The 16,437-nt window shown below is 42.5% G+C and overlaps 1 protein-coding gene across 1 annotated transcript in view; it reads right to left on the bottom strand.

The window, feature by feature from the left end:
* CC2D2A (coiled-coil and C2 domain containing 2A) overlaps nucleotides 1-16,437 on the bottom strand; it is a 3,655,067-nt gene that overhangs the window by 3,057,705 nt on the left and 580,925 nt on the right. The window contains exon 9 of the mRNA XM_044062582.1: nucleotides 7,864-8,000. Coding sequence (XP_043918517.1) covers nucleotides 7,864-8,000 — 137 coding nt within the window. The remainder of the gene's footprint in view (nucleotides 1-7,863; nucleotides 8,001-16,437) is intronic.

Genomic DNA, 16,437 nt, shown 5'->3' on the forward strand with positions numbered 1-16,437 from the left:
ATTTGAAGGCCAGTTCCTGCTACATCTAGGTGGTTGAACCTGTAATAAATCTTTCACAGTTTGCATTGACTTTGCTTTATCCTCCATTTTCTTTAAAACTTCTTCTGCCTTAACACCAAACAAGGTATCATGCTGTAGTGGAGCATCCAATAATTTCATTTTAACATGGTCAGGTAAACTTTGTTCTTTCAACCAAGCATGTCTTTGAATAACTGAGCCTTTAACTGCGGCTCTACAAGAAGCCTCTAATGAATCAAAACCACATTGCAGAGTATGCTTTCCCACTTGTTCAACTGCATGCAATAAATCCTGGATTTCTTTACAGTCAGGATCTTCTATATTTGTAACCATTTTCTGCTTTAACAATGACATGAGATACTGCTGATATTTAAGCATGTGAAACTGACAGTTTAAAGCTCTTACAGCTAAAGTAGCAGAAATGTAAACGTTTTCCCCCCATCTGTCCAGAGCTCTGGAATCCATATCTGAGGGGACAGGATTTTTGGCAGTGGACGCTTTAACCCCTTTTGGACCCTGAGAAATAGTTTCTGGGTCCGCAGCGGGGTTTTTGTAAAGAAATTTATGAGAGTCAGGGACCCAGTAAGTACCTGTCTGGCTTTACTGGTGCAGGAGGTACAGAATCTGGGGACAGACTGGATTCAGAGAAAACATCAACAACAATATCAAGCACAGGGGGATAGCCAAGGGCCTGTGCTGAGGCAATAGAAGGAAATCTCTGAGCCTTTTCTTGGATTCTGAGTAATCCTGGCTCTCCCAATGGAAATGCTCCCTCATGGTGTGCAGGGTTTCCCCAAAAGAGTAATCCTCAGGCGGTGAGGCTGAAGGAATGGACTCTTCAGCATCAGAGTCCTCACAGGGAGGGAGAGAAGAGCCCTGGTCAGACAAAGAATCAGAAGAAATGGAAACCTGATCAGAGGAATCATAATCAGTGTCTTGCCTAGGCCTTTTTTTAGGAGGGGGATGGGAGCCCCTGATTAAAGTAATAAGGTCTTCGGCCATTTTTAGCATCTGTTTCTTAGGCATGGATGACTGTTCTGGAGAATGCTGCACTTGTTTCTTTGTCTTTAATAGTGTTTTTGGCTTTGCCTTTGCTGCTGTAGTAGCTTTAATTGTAAGCTGTGAAGGTTTGAAAACACCCTCAGAAGCCGGTGCCTGCTCAGCGGCTCCGGTCCCATCTGAGGGTATATTTTCCGTAGGCCCAATACCTTGAGTTTCCACAGGCCTTGGTGTCTCCACGTGGCTGTCAGTTGTGGCCTGTGGCTCTGAGGTAGCGGGTGTCAGGGGCTGCAAAAGTGCCTCACTGAGAACCGGCAACTGGCCTAGAAGAGGCTTCGTCGTCGGTTTTGGACCTCGGATGCCTGTCTTTTTCTTTGTCTTTGCGTTTTTTATACATTGCGGTCATCGGTTGTTCCAACGGCATTATGTAATTAAATCTTCATCCAAAATAATGTAAAGCAAAATCAAACCGATGTTTAATAGTGCGTTTATTAAATCTAGCAAAAAACCGACAACTAGTGACGTCGTGGTCAGGGCCTAGGCAAGGAATGCAGTAAGAGTGAAAGTCCTTATGAAGTATTTGCTTCCCACAAGAAATACAATTGTTAACTTTTACTGACATCGGTCTGGAGCAAGAAAAAGTTTCCCCAATGGGGTATTTAGCTTTACTGAAGACTTTGGTTCTGAAATTCAATTTTGAAAATCTCAGGAGTCGGCCGACCGGCACTTGCGAACTGCTTATGCTTCGGGCACCGTGTGGCAAGAAAGATGGAAGAAAATGACATTGGTTGCAACTTTTATACCCCTGGCGCACTGACGTCAAGGAAGAGGCGACAGCAACCGACGCCGGACCAAGACTTTGGAACTCGGGCCGACTACGGGTTGCCTGCCAGCAGGATAACCCAAGTGTAATGACTGCAACAGTGAAACACGATGAACATCAGTAGAGGTATAGCCAAAGAAATTAAGGGGCTGGAGGGAGGGTAACCAGGACTGCAACAGTGAATACACTTGAACATCTACATTTATGGTAAGTGTACACAACTGTACTATGTTCTTTGTGTTTCACTGCTGCAGTCATCACATTTGTGTAGATTTCCAAAGCAAAGGAAGGGAGGAGGAAGTTAGATAGCATTAGGACCAGCTATAAGACCCTGCATGACTGCAGTGGCAAAGCCAGCTCTGGACTTAGAGAAAATTGGCAAATGGTAATGCTTGGTAAAGGTATGTAGAGAATTCCAGGTAGCGGCTTCTAGGATGTCCCTGGTAGGAACACCTCTGAGAAAGGCTGTCGAGGTAGATGCAGCCCTGGTTGAATGGGGTTTGATCCCCTGTGGGATAGGTTTTCCATGGTGCTTGTAGCAGAAATGAATGCAATGGCCTATCCATTTAGAAATGGTTTGCTTTGAAATAGCCTTCGCCTCTGCCCCTGCAGCAAATGCCACCAGCAGTTGTTCAGATTTCCTTTGAGATTTAGTTCTGTCCAAGTAAAATTTAAGTTGTCTGTGCACATCTAAGGAGTGGTGTATCTGTTCCCCTTTGTTCTGTGGATTGGGAAAGAAGGTTGGCAAATGAATGGACTGATTGAGAGCCATGCTGGATACCACCTTGTGCATGAAGGAGGGATTGGATCTGAGGGACACCCTGTCTGCATGAAAGATGATGAAAGGCTCCACAGTCATAAGGGCCTGTAATTCAGATACCCTTCTTGCTGAAGTGATTGCTAAAAGAAAGGCTGCTTTCCAAGAAAGGAATTTTAAATCTGCACTAGCAGCTGGCTCAAAAGGAGGAAGAGTGAGTTTCTCCAATACAAAGTTAAAGTCCCAGGCTGGAGTTGGGGCTCTCCTGGGTGGTCTTAAATTTTTGGCCCCTCTGCGGAACTGCTTGAGCAGTGGATGCGAGAAGAGGGGAGGTTCTGTATTATAGTGAGATGAAATGGCTGAAACGTGAATTTTGATGGAGGAAAAAGAAAGCCCCTTGTGAAGCATTTCAGTTAAGTATTGTAAAATATGAGGTAGGTTGGGCACTGCTGTGCTCATCCCTTGAGATTGGTTCCAGGCACAGAATCTTTTTCCATTTTTCAGCATAAGATTTTCTAATACTAGGCCTCCTTGCCTCTAAAATGATATCCATCACTGGTTTACTGAGGGATGGTAAGGGAGAGATTAGGTAATTAGCCAGGCTGCTAGGTTCAGGGTTTGAAGCTGAGGGTGCAGAAACTGATGCTCTTGTTGAGACATAAGGGTAGGGGTCAGAGGCAGGTGCCATGGGACCAACAGTGACACACTGTGCAAGAGGGGGTACTGGTGTTGGCGAGGCCAGTCTGGTGCAATCAATATCATCCTTGGTTTGTCCTATTTGATCTTTAGTAGTACTTTGGAGAGGAGAGGCAGAGGAGGAAAGGCATAAACTGATAGGTTTTTCCAGCTGAAGGACAGGGCATCCACTTTCCAAGCTTGTTTGTGGGGAGTCCTTGTGCAACATTTGTCCAATTGGTAGTTCTTGGGTGGATGCAAACAGGTCTATATCTGGGCTCCCCCATTTGTTTGTCAGCATGTTGAAAATCTTTGGTTCCAGTTTCCACTTGTGTGGGTCCATGAGGTTTCTGCTTTGTCCATCTGCCAGTGTATTTAGTTTTCCTGGCAGGAATTGAGCTTGTAGATGCACTTGGTAGCTCAAGGCTGTGTTCCACAATGCCATGGCTTGTCTGCAGAGAGGGTAAGAATGGGTACCCACCTGCTTGTTTATGTACCACATAACAGTGGTGTTGTCCGTCTTTACCATTAATTGTCCTGGAAGAATGTGGTCTTTGAAGGCTGTCAGAGCATTCTGGACAGCTAACATTTCCTTTTGATTGATATGCAAATGCATTTGACTTGGGTTCCATTTGCCCTGAATGCACTTACCTGCCAGGTGAGCCCCCCATGCATAGTCTGATGCATCTGTTGTTAGGGTTTGGGCGGCAGGGGGTAGAGTGAATGGTAGTCCCTTGTTTAGGTGGCAAGCCTCTGCCCACCAAAGAAATTTCAGGCGTAGGCAAGGTACGATAGGAATCATTGCTTCTAGATCCTGAGAATGTTGATACCATAGGCTTTTTAGATACCACTGTAGTTTCCTCATATGCAGTCTTGCATATGGAATTAGAAGAATGCAGGATGCCATGAACCCCAAGGCTTGCAATATTTGCCTTGCAGATAACAGGGTTTTCGTGGCCACTAGTTTGAAGTAGATTGACAGATGAATTTGTTTCTCTGGCATGAGGAAAGCCATCTGGGAAGTTGTATTCAAGCTTGCTCTCAGGAATATAATTTGATGATAGGGTATCAGGTGTGATTTCTTTTCATTTATTGTGTACCCCAGACAAGTTAGCACTCTTTGTACAAAAGCCAGATGATTCAAAAATATAGCCTGGCTTTCTGCCTGAATTAGACAATCGTCCAGGTATGGGTATATTTGAATATTTCTTTGCCTGCAAAATGGAATGACTGGGACTAGGCACTTTGTGAATACCCTGGGCGGAGTAGATAAGCCAAAGGGCAGTGCAGAGAACTGGTAGTGATTGTAGCCTGCTTTGAAGTGTAGGTATCTTCTGCAAGATTCCTTGATTGGGATGTGCAGGTATGCTTCCATTAAATTGAGCGTTGCCATCCAGGCATCTTTTCCTATCATGGGAAGCAACTGGTGAAGAAGTCAGCATCTTGAATTTTGGAATCACCAAAAAGGTGTTTAGAGTATACAGGTCCAGGATAGGATGCCATGAATTGTCTTTTCTGGGTACCAGGAAAAGTCTGGAGTAGAAACATTGTCCTTTTTCCTTTTCTGGTACAGTTTGAATAGCCTTTATGTTTAAAAGAGACAGCATTTGCTTTTGAGCCTCTGCCCACTGATTTGGGGGTAGATCTGGCCACCCGTTGGGTGTTGGTAATGTGTGGAAGTGAAATCTGTATCCTTGGGACACTATATTTAAAACCCATTTGTCCTGGGTAATGAGTTCCCAGCTTTTGGCCTGCAGACTAATCTTTCCACCAAAGGAGCAGTCAGTTGAGAAGTGCTTGGAAGTTTTTAAGTCAAGTCATTGAGACAGTTTTCCATAGGGGAGAGTCTTACTACTACCAGATTTGGAAGCGGAAGCCCCCCACTTGCTTAGTCTTGTGCGTACCCTGGGAGTGAAACTGGGTTTCTGCTGGATCTGGGTTTAGATTGAGAAGGCCTGGAAGGAGCAGGAAAGGACCAATTCCTAGAGGGCCAATGCCTACTAAATCTTGGAGGGTGAACTTGTAAGAAATCTTTAACAGTTTGCATAGATTTAGCTTTATCTTCCATCTTTTTAAGAACTTCCTCAGCTTTGTTGCCAAACAGGCGGTCCTGATTTAAGGGAGCATCCAACAGTTTAGCTTTAACATGATCAGGCAAAGATTGCTCCTTCAGCCAAGCATGCCTTCTGAGTACAGACCCAGTGACAGCAGCCCTGCAAGAGGCCTCTAATGAATAAAACCCACATTGCAAATTATGTTTTCCAACCTGTTCAGCAGAATGCATTCAATCCTGTAAATCCTTATTTTCAGCAGTCAAGAATCAACATCATTTTCTGTTTAAGCAATCCAATAATATGTTGTTGATACTTTATGAAACTGACAGTTTAAGACCTTAATGGCCAAGGTTGCAGAAGTGTAAACCTTCTTACTCCATCTATCCAGTGCCCTCGCGTCCCTATCAGAAGGGGTAGGATTTTTGGCAGTTGAAGCCTTAATGCCCTTGGGTCCCTGTGAAATAGTATCTGGATACGCAATAGGATTTTTAAAAAGGAACTTGTGAGAATCAGGAACCCTGTAATATCTGTCAGGTTTTCTGGGAGCAAGAGGCAAAGGATCAGGGGCCAAACTAGATTTCGAAAAAGCTTCATGAACAATGTCTAGTACAGGAGGTATAGCTAAAGGCCTATGTTGAGGCAGGAGTAAGAAGTCCCTAAGCCTCTTTTTTGAATCAGAGAAATCCTAGCTTTCCCAGTGGAAATGCTCCCTTAGAGTGTGCAAGGTTTCACCAAAAGAGAAATCCTCTGGAGGGGAAACAGAGGGAATAGAGTCCTCTGCATCAGAATCCTCATAAGTAGATAATGGTAAATCCAGATAATCAGAAGAATCAGAAAAATCAGAATCCTGGTCAGAAGATTCATAAACAAATTCAGTCCTAGATCTCTTACAAGAGGATGGTTGGCTTCCCATGATTAAAGTTATAAGGTCTTCAGCCATTCTTATCATTTGTTTTTTAGGCAAAGAGGCCTGAGCATGCGGCCTGGGCATCGTTTTTCTAGGCATGGTTCGAGGTTTAGGCCTTAAAGAAGAAGGAGGCTTTGGTTTAATATGAAAGTCCGTAGGCCTAAATACACCCTCAGAAGCCGGTGCCTGCATAGCGGCTCCGGACCCATCCAAGGGTTCCACAGGTGAAGCACCTCATGGCATACCGGACTCCGAATGGGTTTCAGTAGAGGCCTGCGAATCAGAAGTAGCGGGTATCAGGGGCTGCAAAAGTGCCTCACTGCGTACTGGTGATTGGCTTTGGAGAAGCATCGTCGGCAGCTTTGGACCTAGGTGGGCTGTCTCTGTCTTTATCTTTGCGTTTTTTTGGAAAGCCGGTAGTCGGATGGCTTACCGATGACATTTCTGGATAATTGAACTGAGAACCAAAATATTTAGAAGTGTAAATATACCGACGACGGATAGTGCATTGGTTAAATAAGGCACAAAACTGACAGCAAGGTATGTCGTGGTCAGGGCCTAGGCAAGGAATACAGTACGAATGAAAATCTTTGTGAGGTGTTTGCTTTCCACAACAAATGCAATTATTAACTTTTACTGACATCGGTAGGGAGCAAGAAAAAGTTTCTCCAAAGGGGCACTTAGCTTTAGTTGAAGACTACGGTTCTGAAGCTCGTAAACGAAAATTTCAGGAGTCGTCCGACCAGCACTTGCGAACAGCTTCTGCTTCGGGCACTGCATGGCAAGAAAGACTGATGTAATGGTGTCAGCTGCATGTTTTATACCCCTGACGACCTGACGTCATGGAAGAAGAGACAGCAACTGACGCAGGACCCAAGACTTTGTTAATCAGGCCGACTGAGGGCTACTGCAAGCAGATAACCCAAATGTGATGACTGCAACAGTGAAACACGAAGAACATCTAAGGCATGTGTTTTTGAAATGCAAAAGAGTAGAAAGGTTTTAGGGAAAACTATGTAAAAAAAAAATTCTGAAACTATTAAAGAAGTGGGTGAAATAAACATGGACATAATTAAACATGGATATTGTAAGACTAAAAGTAAAGAATAAGTTAAAAGAATATATAAAAAGTTATATTATGTTATATGGAATGAAAGAATAAATTAAATCATATTTAATGGTAAATGGATTTTAGCAACAATATTAAGTAAAATCAGATGGTGGTTATGGAAAAAGGAATGGGTGTCTAATAAATATGGAAATTTTGCACAATTGTAAACAAAATTATGAATGTGTTTGCACACATGTAAATAATTGCAAATATGTAAATATTTTGTAAGTAAGAATTATTTTTGTATTTAAATAAAGGACTCCCACTCTTTTCTATAGGTGCTGTGGGATCTTTTACATCCAGCTGTGAAACCAACAACTAATGCAGACGAGGACTCGTTTTAATGTCATATCTGAAGGATGACACACTAAGGAGTGCAGCACCCTCTTTATGCTGCTATGCAGTGTCAGCAATCCATTTACCTGGTGTGGGAAAAAACCTACACAGCCTTCTGCATCAACGATGAGTGTGCTACCTATTGCAACACTGACACTATGTAAATCTAAGCAGTTTCTTTACCTCTTGCTGTTTCAGCATTCGGTTCTCCAGAATGTTTTGATTAACCAAGGAAACTGCAGGCCGTTCACCAACATAGAGACCTTCATCTTCAAGATACCTTGGCTGCATATTTTCAGGCACTTTCTGGGAGGTGGGTACTAGGAAATAATAAAAATCACTTTAGGAAGTGCAACATTTGTTTAAAAAATCCTTCAGATTATGTATTTCATTCTACCTTCTTTCTTAAATATAGAGATAAGATGTTTTCTTAAGGATCAACTGCATCATTTTTACAAGATGATGTTCAGTTAGGGCATTTATACTGCACATTTATGAAACTTACTTTTAAAATGATTACACTTGGAAAAGAATTTATATATATTTATTAATTTCCTTGTATGCAAATCAATTACTAAACATGCTTTCAAAACATATCAGGCATACTTACACAGAACATGACCCCATTTTGTTATACCACATAAAGGAAATTATTACTAAACATACACAAGGTTGAATGCAAAAGAATACCAAACCAAAAAACTCAAACGCCCTGAGACTAATGCCCACATAAATGTCATCAAAGATAATATTCTGTAAGCAAATAAGGATTGTTTACATATTAAGGTACCAAGCAGTCTAGCATGAAGAAACACTGTGAGGCATTACTGGTTCCTCACCCTATCTGTTCACCCAGTGTTAAGGTACAGTTCATGAAAATAATCATAATTTTTATGTATAAGCATTTCTTCACCCAAGCCAACTACCCGATAACAGCAGCCTCCTTCGCCATATTGTCTTCACTAACACACCACTGTTAAAGACTCAATGTATTAGCTTTTCTGCCTTGCTTCATAAGAATCCCCAGTAGTGTGCTCGCATGTAAGTACTACCTGGTATTGTTTATGTTTTTGTTTCATATTGCTATTTTTGTAAAGTTCATCCTAAGGGGATCCCGCAGAGCTTCTGAAACCACTCTGCCTCCCCAAGAACTAGCTTTAAATGTGTATGTACCCTACCATAAAATAAAAATATACCCTATACCTACCACTGTTGTATATTAACCCTGCAAGCATTCGCTAGCAGTCTACCATGGATTTTATCTCCCTTTACTCTCCTAGGCTCTTTCTCCCTCCTCTGAGTACTTGCAGTTTACCATTGTACTTACTAAGTTAAGCCACCAGGTGGCATTATTCAACCACTATCTAACTTTTAATACAAGCCAAAAGTACTGTAACAGTTCCATTAATTTACACTGCCCTGTTTTAGCCCTATTAATACTTACTATATTCTGCTAAACTGCTACTGCCTGTTTTCAACTCCTATCCCTTGTCAACCCTCTGCATTTTTCTAATTTAACACATACAGTGTCTTATGCCAGTGCTTCCTTACCTCTGAGCTAGTTCTCAGTGTCACTGATAACTTTCCCTGGCTTTCTTCCTTCTCCTTGGCTCTACCGGCTCCGTTCCCCTACCCTGCTCCCCCAATTTCCACCCACCCCCACTACTCCTACTTTTATTTCAAACACTCCCCACCCACTCAAGACAACCATCCAGTCAAAGCATTTCTCTTTTTACCCTCCTCCTTTCACCCACAGTCAACCATCCAATCAAAACCTTCCCCTCTTTACCCTCCTCCTTTCACCCACAAATACATCATTCTTTCACTACCCCCTCTCACCCCACATCTCTTCTCTCCAACTACAAGTCCTCTCATATTAAACTACCCTTTTCTAACCATGCTTTTCTTACTGTTCCTAACACTCTGAACCCCCATCTCCCTCCTACTACTCCTAACAACTTTATACATTGCCAGCTCCTATACCTCCAATCAGCTTCCACTCTCTAGTCCTTACCATACTCCCACACAAAACCATCTCCACCCTCACACAAATAATCATTTCTTTTCCATCTCTTCCTCTCTGTTTCAGCTCAACCCTCTGCGCCTTTTTAATCCTAAAACTATTTTCACTACAGCTAAGACACTTACTCTTAAACAAACACTACACCATCCAGAATTCCCTAAATCCAAACCAAAACACACTAAAATAACTTCCTTCAATAACCTTGTTTTAGCTGGAGACATTCTCCCCAACCCTGGACCTAACCTACCCACAAATAACTATCCTCCCACTTCCTCTAACCTTTCATCCCCCTACAATACTCTTAAATTTTTCACACTCAATGCCCAGAGTCTCAACAACAAAGCACATCAGTTTCAAGCATAGCTAAGTCATAACCAACCTGATATTGTAGCCATCCTTGAAACCTGGCTCAAACCCCCATCTCTGACTCTGAAATCCTACCCTCTGGATTTCACACTCTTAGATGTGACCGCTCAAAGAAAAAAGGCGGAGGCATTGCATTAATCTATTCCAATCTACTTACCTTAATTCCCCTACCAAACCCCATTCCTAAATTCGCCGATGCAGAACTAACAGTTGGTCTTTTAAAAATGAATAATCACAAAAGCCTCTGTATCATCGCCCTTTATATCCCACCTGGAAATAATGTCTCAACCTTTGAAGACATACTCCAATAGGCCTCAGCTGAAATTAACATTGAAACTTGCATACTAGGTGATGTAAACATCGACTGGAATAAAATAAACAGTCCCATACCCTCCCTGTCCATTAACCTCTTTAACTTTACTCAACTAACCCACTCCATCACCAGACTCAATAAAACAAATCCCCCGGGATCCACTCTTGACTGGATCTTAAGTCACCCATCCAAATAAAATAACCAACTCTTGCACTGTCCCTGACTCTATTAGTGACCATCTCCCAGCTTTCATTTATCGTGCAACCACCTCCCATCCACACGAAGATCAATATATCGGGACCCGCAACCTTAGTAAATTTGACCCCAAAACCTTCTCTATCTCAAACAAATGAACTGGAACATTCTAAAAACCCTTCCACTCGATAAAGCCATAGACCACTTTAATTCTACTTTCCTAGATGCTCTAAATTCTCTAGCTCCACCAAGGAAAAAAATAAAGAATAAACTTCCCGAAACCCTCCAACATACACAGCTCCGTAACTTTGCAAAAAAACAAATCTTCAAAGACAAAAAATTCTACTAGACTAAGCTCCAGTCCAACCAGCCCCAAAACCCTAGGCTTATTTGGAACTCCATAAACTCACTCCTCAACCCAAGCTCCAAAAATAACCCCTGTCCGGACCTAAGTAATTGAATTAGCCTCACTATTCAACTCTTTCTTTATAGAGTCAATATCCAACCTAACGAAAACTTTCCCAATGACACATCTCTCCTACATTCCACCTCACCTAAGTCCCCAAATAATTTCCCCTCTGTGTTTGAGCTTAAACCTGTCTCCACTAACTACATAAAATGACTTCTAACCAAACTTAAACCCTGCTCCAATGCACCTGACAACATACCCTCTTCCTTTCTCAAGTCTGCTGCCAATGGTATAGCTCTCCCAATTAGTATCCTAATTAATAGAGCCATAAAGGAAGCCTATGTCCCTAAACTTCGGTCTTCCACTTTTATTCTTCCTCTCCACAAGGGAAGCAAAAACACTAACATTTCAAACGTCTGCCCTATAGCTCTTCTCTCTCCAATCTCTACAATCCTAGAAAAATGCATCTACCTCCAACTTATGCCTTTTCTGTCAACTTCTTACCCCTACCCAACATGGCTTCCAACCAGGACATAGCACCAGAATAGCTCTACTCTCATTCTTAGAATCTGTCAATCAAGCCCAAGATTCTGGAAACTTAGTATCCACAGTGCTCCTAGATCTCTCTAAAGCATTTGATACTGCCTCCCATAAGCACCTTCTAAGTCACCTCTCAAACCTAAATCTCTCCCAAAACACTTTCCCCTTTCTCAAGCTGTCAGATAGATCTCAGGATGTGAAATGGAAAAAAGGCACTCACCTTTCATACCCACCCCTACCGTAGTACCACAGGGGTCCATTCTCGGACCGATGCTATTTAATATCTTTATCAATAACTTTCACTGTTATTCCTAATGCTAAAGTCATCTAATATGCAGACAACTCTACACTTGTCTGCTCTGCCTCTAAACTCCCTGAACTCCTATCTAAAACTCAGACTGCCTTCTCAACTACTGAGATCTGGATGCGACAAAATCACCTTTCTCTCAAAGCTAACAAATCTAAAATACTACAGTTCACACCCTCAAAATCTTTCTCTTTTGATAAAAATTCCTCCCAAGTCGTTACCCAAATCAACTCTCCAATCTAATTTGTTCCCTTTGCCAAACTACTCGGTGTAACTGTAGATGAACACCTCAAGTTCGACATCCATATTCAGCAAAATATAAAGAAAACCCACCAAAAACTAGGTATGCTATACAGAAACAACTACTTCCTCTCTACTTCTACCAGGCATACTCTGGCCTCCTCTTACCTCCTTCCCTTCCTTCTGTACGGCACTCCACTACTAAGTAACCTATCCACTTCCATCACTTCCAAACATGAAAGCTGTTATAATAAAATTTCTAAATTTGTCACCAAAACCAAACATTCCACTCATCACTGTGTTACCCTCCAATCCCTCAACTGGTTAGAATTCACAAATTACCTGGACTTCCTCCAGCTCACTACAGCACATCCAACCAAATGCCCCGCTCTAACTAACATCCTTCCCCCATACACCGCAAATAGAAATCTCAGATCTGAACACCAAAGCTTATTTACTGTCCACAAACCTAAACGTCCTGCTGGACAACTTCTCCTCTCCTTCTCCTTAGGTAAGAAATGGAACTCTCTCCTTTCCACACTAAGGACAATGTCAAACACAAACAATTTCAAAACTCAGCTTTACACCTACCTCTCCTCCAAATGGAAATGTAACTGCATTCTCCCTATCTAGAACTCTTTAACAAAAGCCCCTCGGAGGGTATCCTCCTGAGTTCCTAAGCACCTTACAGCTGGCTATAACCTTCTATAACTAATTCCCATATGATCTCTCACAATCTGTAAATGTTGAAAATAGCTTTTGATTGTTGACTAACTGTGCAAATTTGTTAAAATGTGTCTACACAATATTTTTCCACTATGGGCAATATTCCTCACGCTTTGTATTATGTGATATGTATTTGTACTTGTACTTTTATTTTTATTGGCCTGCTATCTTTACTGTAATCTGTTTCATGGAGCTTTTCTCCCTGGGCCTCCACTGAAAACAGGCTTTCTGGGCCCAGTAGACTTCCCCGGTAATCAAACTGGAAATAAATAAATAATAAATAAATAAATATTACCTGCACCAAGACTGACATCCCGGTCAACAAAATTTGGGGTGGGGGGTAGGATGTTTGTCATCCAGCACCTGACTGAACACCTAAGTGGGTTTTAACTCTAGATCCCCTATTCATATTCTGACTCAGCAAGGGGTATGAGATCCATTCTAGTATGTACCCTTCTACATAAATGCTTTTGTCCTCAGGTAGCCCTGCCTCAACACTGATACAGAGCAATGACTAGGTACTGTAATACCTTATTTCAAAAAATGCTGCATTTTAAAGACCCCTACTCTTACTCATGATGCCAGAGCTGGCAAGTGCCCAGTTAAATCACATCTTTCCTTTGCAACCTTCAGATATAGGTTTACTAGTTAAACCTCAGTTGTTGCTATTATTGTCAGAAGAAAAACCCATGTCCCAGGAGACTATCTGAAAGGATCAATACGCAAACTATTTATATACGCAATGGGCAAAGTTAATTCAACACAGCATATCACTATGACTGCACTATGTGGAAAGCATGTGAGCATACTGTGTGTGTGAGGTTAGCAACCCGCTGCAGACACCCCAGTGACAACCAAAATAACAATTTCAGCCCCACACTCTCTGAAAGGTCCCAATCCACTGTTTCTGTTTCCTACTCTATTAATCTTTTTTTCTTATAGGTTCATAGGTGTTTACTAGGCTAACTACCACAAGGGCCTTTTTAAGCCTAGCCATGCATCCCAAATCTCTGTCAAGTTCTGATACCCTCGATAAGTGAAAGCATGGGCCTAGGCGATGAACCATTTACAGGTTACCTGTTTGCATCAGAGGCACAGGTGCCGAACCAGGGATGAATTTCTGGTTTCCCATCCATTTGTCCAAGTTGCACTTGAATTGGATTAAGGAGGAAAAAGAAGTTATGTACTTACCATAACGTTCCATGTGAGTTGTTTATCTCGCCTTTATTCTCGTTGATGGGTTTGGAGCCGATCCTCGGCTCCGACACGGCCGATAGCAAAGCTCAGGGTTTGCCAGTAGCTCAAGACCAAGCCCCTTATCCCACAATGCACTGCTGGAATTACCTCAGATCTTGTTTGCTGCGAGTATATATAACCTTTTATTTACTTCTATAAGGAAACACCTCTCGAAGGGGAAGAAGAAATATTGAATAACCAGGATGGTACTAGCCTCCAAGTCAACTGTCAGCCAAGAGGGAGAAGGAGGGAGCGACGTGAGAATAAAGGCAAGATAAACAACTCACATGGAACGTTATGTAAGTACATAAGTTTTTTATGTGAAGTTGTTAAATCTCGCCGTTTATTCTCACTGATGGGTAGAGTCCCCAGCACCCTCAATCTTGGATGGCGCATGGAAGTACGTTTTTCAGTACCATGGAACCAAAGGAAGACCTGTCCCTGGAAGCTTTATCTACTTTGGAATGTGTGATAAAGGTATGAGGCTTAGACCAAGTGGCTGCAGCACAAATATTGTCAAGGGGCTATTTAGCTTGAAAGGCAGAAGATGTAAAAACGGCTCTGGTAGAATGAGCCTTAGGTTTGTGTGTCAATGCCATGCTTGCATTCGCATAAACAAAGGATATACAATCTGATAACCATTTAGATAGAGTTGTTTTAGCCACTGGATTACCTTTTCTGGCCTCCGAAAAGGATACAAAACGTTGATCTGATTTTCTAATATCCTTAGTTCTGTCAAGATAAAATCTGAGCTGTCTGTGTACATCAAGTTTGTGCAGCATGTATTCCAATTTGTTAGAGTGGTTGGGAAAAAAGACTGGCAGCTGAATGACCTGACTGATATTGGATTCAGAACAGACTTTAGGCAAAAAGGAGGGGTTTGTTCTGAGAGGTGCTCTATTAGCATGGAAGATCATGTAAGGAGGCCTGACAGATAATGCTTAAAGTTCTGACACTCTGCGGGCAGAAATAATGGCTACCAAAAATATAGTCTTCCAGGACAAATATTTGAGATCACAAGAAGATGCTGCTTCAAAAGGGGGAAAAATAATTTGAGACAGCATAAAATTCAAATTCCAGGGAGAATAAGGGATTTTGACAGGAGGTCTCATGTGAAAAGAACCTTTAAGAAAAGCCTTAGATAACTTATGGCCCATAACATTCAACCCATCGAATCCAAGGTGAAAATTTGATATGGTGGCCAACTGGACTCAAAGTGTGGCAGCTGCTGCTCCTTCTTTAAAAATCTTTGTCAAAAATTCTAAAATTGATGATAGAGGAGCTCAGAAAGGGTCGATTTTCTGTATATTGGCCAAAATTGAGAACCTGTTCCACTTACTGCGGTATAGTTTCCTGGTGGATGGCTTGTGAGAAGACAAAAGAATTTGTCTTGTATCATCTGAGAGCGAATGAAGCCTGGCAATTAGGGGAAGTGGATTAGCCAAGCAGTCAGTTTTAGGGACTGCAGTGAAGGATGGAGGTCCCCTGATGGGTGTGTCAGAAGTTCCGGAGCTGGGTCCAGGATCCATGGATCCTCCAGTAGATAATGATGAAGGAAGGGGAACCAAATCTGTTGAGGCCAGTAGGGAGCTATGAGGATAACTGTCCTTCCCAGCAACTTTGCTTTCTGTAAAACCTTGGGTATCAATGGAATAGGTGGGAATGCATATAGAAGACCCGGAGGCCAATCGTGTACGAGTGCATCTCTCGGGGAATGTCCCGGAGGTGGTATTAGGGCAAAGTAGCTTCTGCATTTGGTACTGATGTGACTGGCAAAGAGGTCACAGCAAGGCTGGTCCCATTTGCGGAAAATCAGATCCGCAACTCACTGGTTGAGAGACCACTCGTGAGGCAACAGTATTGCCCTGCTTAGCTTGTCCGCTATCACACTGGATTTCCACGGGATGTGCATTGCTATCAGAAAACGGTGGGATGACACAGCCCATTGCCATACCCTGAGTGCTTCTTGACAAAGGGGGTAAGACTTGGTTCTGCCTTGTATGTTCAAGTAATAGACCACTGATATGTTGTCCGTCTGAATTGCAATTGTCCCTAGAGGAAGAGAGTCCTGAAAGAACTGCAACGCCAGAAGTACCGCTCTCAACTCCAGAACACTGATATGCAGATGTGACTCTTGATCCATCCACGTGCCTTGAGCAGTCTTTCCCTGAAAATGCACCCCCCCCACCCTATCAGGGAAGCGCCCGTGGTCACAGTGGCTACTGGGGGGGGGTGGACAAAGGGTCTTCCGACTGTAACATGAAGAGACTTCAACCACCACTGAAGGTCTCTCTTGCAAGAATCTGTGACGAGAATCATGTAGTGCATTGGTAGCTTTTGGTAGAACCACTGAGCAAAGAGGAGCCATTGAAGGATTCGGATATGCATCCTTGCAGTGGTAC

This window comes from Protopterus annectens, chromosome 2.part1 (assembly GCF_019279795.1).
Source record: "Protopterus annectens isolate FY-2018-M chromosome 2.part1, PAN1.0, whole genome shotgun sequence".
NCBI classification, from domain to species: domain Eukaryota; kingdom Metazoa; phylum Chordata; order Ceratodontiformes; family Protopteridae; genus Protopterus; species Protopterus annectens.